At 54.9% G+C, this 8,629-nt stretch overlaps 1 protein-coding gene across 1 annotated transcript; it reads right to left on the reverse strand.

Annotated features, from left to right (window-relative positions):
- Nucleotides 1–497: 497 nt before the first annotated feature.
- On the reverse strand, nucleotides 498–5,591 carry CBLN2 (cerebellin 2 precursor). The gene is made up of 3 exons (XM_075416554.1): nucleotides 5,217–5,591; nucleotides 2,973–3,092; nucleotides 498–2,695 (listed from the first exon to the last, which is right to left on the reverse strand). The coding sequence occupies exons 1-3, from the start codon at nucleotides 5,589–5,591 to the stop codon at nucleotides 2,498–2,500; spliced, it is 693 nt and encodes a 230-aa protein (XP_075272669.1). The 3' UTR covers nucleotides 498–2,497.
- Nucleotides 5,592–8,629: the final 3,038 nt, after the last annotated feature.

Raw genomic sequence — 8,629 nt, forward strand, 5'->3', positions numbered from 1 at the left:
TTCAGAAGATGGGTTATCATGTACAGATACTTAGCCTTATAAAACAAGCATGGTCAAAATTACTGAGCTTGAATACCTGAAGTGGGATATTCAGACTCTGCTGTGGCTTCAGTGCCTTAAGAAACTTCCAAGAATATGTCCAAGGAAAACCTTGTCGTTAGCTTCATTTGGCTTAGGAAAGAGCCAGAACTAAGATGTCATTGCCTTATTCAAGCCAGATGAACTGAGACAAATGGGACAACTGAAAGTTCTTATGGTAGACAGAATTTCAAAATAAGACCGAGCAAGTGTAATAGAAACTGAAAACTTGGGACCTTGAACCCACATCTCTATTTTTCTGAGAGACATGGTCAAGTTTTAAACACAAAAACTTAGATTTAAAGGTAGTTTGACAATATTTACTATTAAGACTATTGTTTTCATAACTATTTTTGTATTTTAATAGAAAAAGTTTGCTGCTGACTCAGGTTTTATTTCATGTATTTAAACATAACCCTGTGATATTTTGCAGCTAGAAACATTGCAGTCATGCCAATGCACAAGGGGAACTAGAAAACGCAACCCACTAAAAAACAAACCTGAAATCCTTTCATTCAGTAACCAGCAAAATGAAACGCCAAAGCAAACAAACAGCATCAATGGTGAAAATACATGAAAACATTAAATACTAAATTGGCTTATGCTTTAGTTGTCTGAGGTATCATGAGCAACACAGATAAGGGGTTTTTTTAAGAATATATGACTTTAATTGACCTTGTCCCTTTAATGATAAATTTACAATGAAAATGACACATCCACTGTAATTTTGAAATACAACATAGCTACCACCACCAATTTGCTGCAAATGCCCTTGCATTATATTTGTTTGTGGCAGAGGACTAAGTTCGACAAAAATAAATTCTTATACACATTTACCCTTGTGGGATTAACAGCAAGATTAAATATTTCAAATTAAATAAATTAAGATAAAAATCATATAAAATAATACAAACATTCCTCTTGGATTTCCCCAAGCAAGATTTTCCTCAGCATACTGTCTAATACACCAACCTTCACAAAAAAAGGAAAGAAACGAGATCTGTTTATTGAGAATGAGGCAAAATGATGTAATGGACGTTGGCCTGGTATTTTACCTCTTGTCGACTGGGGTAATAACTTTCCCTAGCCTCCAGTATCGATGTCAGTCCACCCCCAGAACTCTGAGGCCATTTGTATGGGGAAGAGCACACATGGCTAACAAATGCACGGCAGCCGTGCAACTTCTGGTCCATTTGCTGAGCCTCCGAGGCCCCTCTCCCAAAGGCTGTCAAAGACGCTAGTGGCAACACCTCCGATACTTGCCACAGACAGGTCAAGTGGAGATGGTTTTATTTAATTTAGAAGAGGACGAGTTTGCTCCGCCATCTCTCCATGCTCCCACAGTGTGTACTCAAGCATTAGTGGACAAATACATCAAATAAATATCAGATAAAAGCACCCAAAATACGCTCGGTAATGCAAACAAAGGATATATTTTAGGGTATGATGAGAGAAGATACTCAAAGCCTCCATTGTTGCTTCTAGAAATGTCAGGACAATTCAGAAATGTCAGTTCCTTTGCCGGTTTCCAGACTGTAATTGACGGATCATGTAGCTCTCGCTCTTTCTCTCTCTTTCTCTCTAAATAGGTCTATAAAGATCAGCTGGAAAGTGCAGACAGAATTGGTCACTGGTTAGCTTTACTTAGAGCTACAGGGTATATATGTGCTTTGTTTCATCTTATTGATCAATCTAGCTTACATTTTTAGCACACACAAACAAAAATCAGGAAAAAGAAAAAGTCGATGAAAAACACGAACAACACAAAACAAATAAGATTCCAATCGTGCAAATTTTGCTTCACTGGATAAAGCACTTCTTGACACAGTAATGTCCAGAATCCCCCTCCCCCAGAAAAATACAGGACTGAGACCAAAGCCATTCTTTTTTTTTTTTCTTTTTTTTTTCTTTTTTTTTTTTTTCGTTTTTCCTTAAGGCTATACAACACAAAGAAATAAAGCATGGAAAGAACACCTCATTGGGCTGAACATTTCATTCTTCTGGCTCTGGAGTGAGCCTTTGACAAAGCAATTGTATGGTCCGAGTCACTTGTCTCACTGGGACAACAACAAGAGAAAGAAAAAGAGGAAAAAATGAAAGAGAGGAAAAAAAAATAAAAAGTCAATGATCCCGACAATAAAATCCAAAATTGACTTTACAATCACAGGTACAAATTGCTCAGGTCGATAATTTCATTTCTCCTAAAGATCATTGTCGTCTAAAACTAATTAGAAGCGCAGGTTCCCGAGGAATTGTCAATATTCAAAGCAAATGTTGGGGTTTAGAAGGTTATCATTCTTCTACCGTGACAGTCTGGCAGGGTGACTGGAAATATTGTTGTGTTCTGCCAAGTTCAGGGTGTCGTTAACGATTGAATCCTTGCTCCAGCTGATGGATCTGTCTCCCATTTGGCCTTCTTTTATAGTGGAAAAACTAAGAAGCCGGAAAAGGTCGAATATTTCCACCCTCCCATGAGGTTACCCCTTTCCAGTTTGAGATGCACTTTGTCTTCTCTTTCCATGTGGAGCAAGACCCCGTTGCTGGCTGCTTCTCTGGTGACATCCTGATCCCCTGCAAAAGCTGAAATCACTGGGTAGCCGTTTTGCATTAAACTTACCTAAAAAGTGCAAAGAGAGAGAATCTGAGTTTTCTCAACACTCTCAATGACTTTTTTTTTGCCCTGCGCACGTCACTAAACTTTTGTGCAGATTAGAAACAGGGTTGAATTAAGCTAAGGCAATGCGTGATGTCTGTCACGCATACAGACACCTTTAGCTGAAATAACTAAGTCTCATTCATCCCTTGCTGTTTTTGTAAATGCATCTTAGTATCTAGATGAAATCAGCATGTGAAAAAATAAGGAAATACAGCGTTTTCTTTAGATCACAACCCACCTGGATGGTTTGTCTGTTATAGACCTTGACCACGTGGAAACTGAAACTATATATCCCTTTTCTTGGTGCTACAAATATACTGGAAGCAAGATCAAAATGGTTGCCAATATTAACTAATACCTGGAAAGTAAAGAAACAAACAAAACAAAACAAAACAAACAAAAGGAGAGAAAGAGAGAAAGGGAGAAATCAGACCCCACCTTAGGAAAACGCCAGTCAAAATCTGACACAAGCTCCATGACCGATACAAAGCCTAGTCGAAATGGCATTTGCAGCATAATTAAAAGTGCACTTCGGGGGTAAGGAGCCGAGTTACAGAGGCATTTAAAAAGCCTCACAGTTCATAAAACGATTCAGTTACGTGAAAATGATCCCCGAGGCCTGTGAGGTGAAGTGCAAACGCCCACATCGCATTGCCAATACAGCCAAGGCGCCACAAGCAGAGCGGGGGGGGGGGGGGGAGGAATCAGGGACGGGGAAGAAACGAGGACAAAAAAAACCTCAAAACCCACCAACTCACGATGCGAATGTACGTTTTTTTTTAGCTAGCACTACTGAAACCAGACCTGCCCTCGAGCTTCAAGGGGTATAGAATTGAAACCGTGCTGCGGTGAGGGAGGAGAGAGGACGCTCGGCTCCAGCGGCACCCGCCAGCCCCCGGCCCCCTACCCCTGCGGGGGGCTGTGCCGCCGGCCTGCCCCCTCCCCGACAACCGCCGTCATTAGCCACATATATCCGCTTCTTCTGAAACGAAGGAAAAAGAGAAGGAGCTGAGCCTTCGGGCAGATATGCAAAGCCCCGCTCGGGAGCGGCGGCCGCGGTGTGTCGTCGTGTGTCCCGTCCCCCCCCCATCCCCCAAGCCCCGCAGAGGACAGCGGTGCGGGACCCACCAGTTCGACGGGGATCCGGCCCTGGCTCGCCCGCTCGCTCCCTTCCCAGGCTCCAGCGACCGAGAAGGGCAGCCCGATTCGGCTCGAAAGGCCCCTCGGGTAAGGAGGGGAGGAAAAGCCATGGGGATCCCATGGGGATCCCGCGCAGGGAGCGGCAGCGCCCGAGCCGACTGCCTCGCCGTGCCCGCCCCCGGGCCGCCCCGGCCGCGCTCGGCTTGGCCAGCTACAACCTCAGCTTCAATGAAGAAAAATACAGAGCAGAAGGGAACAAACAAACAAACCAAAAAGACCCAAACCCCCTAAATCCCGAGCCTTTCCTCCCAAATAGCCAAACATTACTGTTTCCAAGAAAGGGGGGGGGGGGAATCTGTTATTGTGGGAGCACTGAGAGAGGAACGCCTGCAAACTCCTGAGAACTGAGCGTTGGGGAGTAAAGGCGTCTAAAACACGCAATACGTAAAGGAGGCTCTTTTTTTTTTTCCTCTACTGATCTGGCTTTATGAGATCCCTTATGCGAGGAACAGCTGTGCAAACTCATTAGGAGGGACAGGTAGACAGATGAATGACAGGCAGATAAAAAAGCCCACCCCAACCAGAAAAAAAAACCCACCAGTTTGCGTGTGCTAATTTTGGCTGACTCCGAAACACTACTTCAGGAGTCAGAGGCGATAGAAAAGAAAGTCAAATTTCAACGCAAAAATCAAGTGGCAGGATGGGGCACGGGGTCCGAGGGGCAGGCGGTGCGGCGGAGAAGGGGCATGACCACCGAGCGGGGCCGGGCCGCCCGCTGCTCCGCCCGGCCTGCGCCCAGCGGGGGAACGCCGCTCCCCGGTAACCCGCCGGGCACATGGTTCCCCTCTCCCCCCTTCCCCAAGAGGTGCCGTAACACTGCCAAACGCGCTCGGAACCGGCAGACCAATCGGTAAATCTCTGTCCTCCCCTCGCCCTGAAAACCAGCATTCCGGAGGGAGCACCGAAGAGGGGACGCGCACCCTTCTCCCCAGGGTCGCCTCCGACCGTCCCGGGCAATCCTCGAAGCGTCCGAGGGACCGGCTCGCAGCTTGCAGCCCTTTCCGTACCGGCGATGGGACCGGACGAAAAGTCAGCGCTCCCCGTGCCCAGCCCCCCCCCCAATACCAGGAAAGCCCCGCATCCGCCCAACAAAACTTCCCAAACTCTTTCCGCGGAGTCGAGCTGCAAAACTGCTGCCGAGCGGGGGGGGGGGGGGGGGGGGGGGGGGCAGGGTCAAAGGACAGCAGAGGAGCCGGGTCGCAGATCAGTGACGGGAGGCGAGGGCCCGGGATGCCGGCGCGGGGGCGGGGGTCAGCGCAAGGCGAAGCGGGCGCCGTCTGACCTGGTCGAAGTAGATGGTCATGGTGCGGTTGCTCATCTCGGAGGGCTCGTGGTTGGTGCTGCGGGTGGCCGAGAAGGCCACCTTGGCGCTGCCCGATCGCACCGAGATCCCCAGGGAGGAGGTGATGGCGCCGTCGGCCGACGGGCTGGAGTCGCACACCACCAGGCACTTCCCCTCCAGCACGATGGGCTCCGTGTCGTTCTGCGCCCGCACCGGGCACCCGGCCGGCAGCAGCAGCAGCAGCAGCGGCAGCGCCGCCGCCAGGCAGCAGCCGCACCCGCCGCCCGCCGGCCCCGGCAGCGCCGCCCGCCGCCGCCGCCCCCCCATGCCCGGCGCCGGGCCGCCGCCGCTCCAGCTCGGGCTCGCCGCCGCCATGCGGCCGGGTGGGCGGGCGGGCGGCCGCGGGGAGGCGGAGGGGCTGCGCGCCTGCTGCCGCCGCGGCCGCGTGCGGCCAGCGCTCTGCGGGACGGCGGCTGGGCAGCGGCGGCTGGGGCCGCGCCTTCCTCCCCTTCTCCTCCTCCTCCTCCTCCTCCTCCTCCTCTTCCTTCTCCTCCGCGCGGGGCGACGGAGCCTCCTCAGACGGCGGGCGGCGCGCAGCAGCCTGGCAGGGGCAAAGGCGGCGGTGAGGCAGAGCGACGGGCGAGCGGGAGCCGGGCACCGCGCCGCCCGGCAGCACCCCGCCGCCGCGGGGTCCCCGCGCCCCGCCCCGGCCGCCCCAGCCCGCACGACAGGTCCGGGAGGGACCTCGCTGCCCGGCGTCTGCTCTGTCTCCCGTCCCCCAGCAGCTGGGGGGGGTCCCGCAGCCCCCGCCGCGATTTGAGGCGGGAGGAGCGGGCAGCGCGGCAGGTTTCGTCCCCGAACCCGCGGCGGAGCACCCCGAGGGCGCCTCGGACAGTCCCTTTCCAGCCCCGCTGCCCACGGGGGCTCCGAAACCCGGCGGCTTCCCACGGCCCCGCTTTTTACTACGTCTACGAGCCGGGTTTGTGTCGGTCTCCCAACGCCCCAGCCACCACGGGAGGAGACCCTAATATTATGGCTGCTGTTAATGCCCCCCTCTCCCCCTCTCTGGGGCTGCCCCGCTATCCCTAGGGTCGGCCGGGGGCCGGGGCGTCCGGGAGCCCTCTCCCCCCACCGCCGCGCTGCCCGGCCGAGCTCCGGGATCCGCCGCCGCCCTCCTCCGCGCCTGGGGGCTGCTGCGCTCGGGCACCGGCTCGTACGTCCAAGCCCCTTGTCCGCCGGGGCAGGCTCCCCTCGCTGCCTTCCATTCCGGCAGCTCCCGAAACTCTCGGGAGGGAAGCGGCCGGCTCAGGCGTCCCCCGGCTCCCACCCCGGCATGCACACACATCGCTGGGGGGGGGGGGGGGGAAAGCCGCGCCCTGCGTCTCCCCGGGAAGTTGCAGCTCAGTTTTCCCCCGCTCGCCAGAACACCCTGAGACCTCGCTGCTGGGAGACCCCTTCTACGCTTCCCCCCGCGGCATCTCGCCCGCTGCCCTAACCCCGCACCTTCTTATTGCTGTCATTGAAAATGGTATTTTTGCAAAAGGACCAGCCGGCGGGGAGCGGAACGGCCTTTTTACCTGGGAGGTCCATGGCGGGAGAGGAGGGCTGGCTGGGCAGCTCGTCCGTGAACTTGTATCGCTTAGAGAAAATGAGCCGAGATCGCGCTGGCAGGAAGAAGAGGAAACAGGAGTCGCCTCTTTCTCTCCCGCCCATTGCCAATAATCCCCCCCCCCAGCCGCTACCACCGCCACCCCGCTTCCTCCCGCCTCCCTTCTCCACGCACACACACACACACGCACACACACACACACAGGCTCGCACCCGGCGGGGATTCACACGCCGGGAGCGAGCGTGGCCCCGGAACCCCCCGCACCCCGACCTCGTCCCCGCACCGCGGGCGGCCGCGGCGAGGCGCGGGGCTCCCACCGGGGGCGCGGCCTCTCCGGGGCGCCCCGCCGCAAGCGCTCACCGGCGGCGGGGAAAAGCCGTACCCCCCCCCTTTGTTTCTGCACAAACCCGTTGGGCTGGAACCCCCCGGTACAAACGTGCCACCGGCGCGCCGGCGCTTGCGGGCCGGCGCCACGGCAGCACCGCGAACCGGCGGCTGTTTGGAATCGGTGGACTTTAATAACGACGGCAATACAAAAACCAGTAAGGCTGTTGTCGGGGGGGCTCTTCAGGCCGTAAGGCTGCGCCCCGAGGGGCCGCGCTCCCCCGCCCGCACCCCCGCGCCCAGCCCTCGGCGGCGGCGGCTGCCCCCGCCCGCACACAGCTCCCCTCCCGGGCCGAGACCCGCGCCCGCCCCCCTCCCCGGGACCGGCTCGGCCGCCTGCGCCCGGCCCCGCCCGCCGCTCAGTGCCACTGGCGGGCGCTGGGCGCCACCTGGCGGCGGCGCGGGGCGGGCCGGGCCGGAGCGGGCGGTGGGGGGGGCGGGAGGGGAGCTTCCAACGGGCCGAGGAGCGGAGCGGCCGCCCCCGCTGGCAGCCGGCGGGGTCCCTCCTGCCTCGCCGGGCGGTGGCGGTGATGTGTGTCGCGGTCGAGGTTACCGTCAGGCCGCGAGGGGCTCGGGCGGCCGCGCGAGGGAGGGCGAGGGAAAGCTCTGGCAACGAAGTCTTGCGAAAGGGCGTCGCGTTTCGACGCGTTTCTCTCCACTGCAAAACGGTTTCTCAGTTGCAGATGGCATTTTCCCGGGGATGCTGCTGCACAGGCTTCAGCATCTGAAAGGAACGCGTCCGAAAACTGTGTATAAATCTACATGATAGACCTTGATAGGGAGAAAAAAAATTGCAGGTGTATCTCAGTAGTAAAATTACGATTTCATCTATGAATGAGCACTTCTCTGTTTAAATCTTCTGCTTTAACCACAAGTGAGGAACCCCTGTGGGTGTCTGCCTGATGATTTGCACCAAGAAATTAATCATGCCCTGAAATCGCAGCCAAGCAGCGTGCAGGGAATTCCTAACCTATAGCTCCTTATTTCAGATGAGAATTTTATACTAAGCCTGAAATACTTCTGTTTAATGGTCTTTTTTTCCTGAGTTCAAGCACGGAGGGGTGAGAATACAGAGCTGAAAAGTGTCACGCATTAAAAGGATCAGAAATCACAGCAGGAACCAGTCCGTGGCTGCAAGACAGTGAAAAAGGCCACAGAAATTCTTCCAACAGACATCAACACTCAATATTGCACGGGTCTGGTACACTGGGGAGCTGCTATTATTTCTCTTTAGATAAGACCGCTCATTGATTACGACTCTGTTGTGTAAACAGGGAATGAAAGCCGAGCCAAAAGATTTGTTCCTTGTTTTATACGACTTACAACATTAGACCTGGTGGTGAGAGAACGATGGCATGCCATCACTTCTGCCCGCTACTGTCAAGAAAGATGAGCGTAAGAACTAAAGGGAACCGAAAAG

Source organism: Opisthocomus hoazin, chromosome 3 (assembly GCF_030867145.1).
Source record: "Opisthocomus hoazin isolate bOpiHoa1 chromosome 3, bOpiHoa1.hap1, whole genome shotgun sequence".
Taxonomy (NCBI): Eukaryota; Metazoa; Chordata; class Aves; order Opisthocomiformes; family Opisthocomidae; genus Opisthocomus; species Opisthocomus hoazin.

Excerpts from the sequence above, each read along its gene's own strand:
- CBLN2 (XM_075416554.1), bottom strand. The coding sequence starts at position 5,591 with ATGGCGGCGGCGAGCCCGAGCTGGAGCGGCGGCGGCCCGGCGCCGGGC. Across the intron at positions 3,093-5,216 it reads TGACCATCTACTTCGACCAG|GTATTAGTTAATATTGGCAA; the intron begins GTCAGACGGCGC and ends TTTACTTTCCAG. Across the intron at positions 2,696-2,972 it reads ATAACAGACAAACCATCCAG|GTAAGTTTAATGCAAAACGG; the intron begins GTGGGTTGTGAT and ends TGCACTTTTTAG.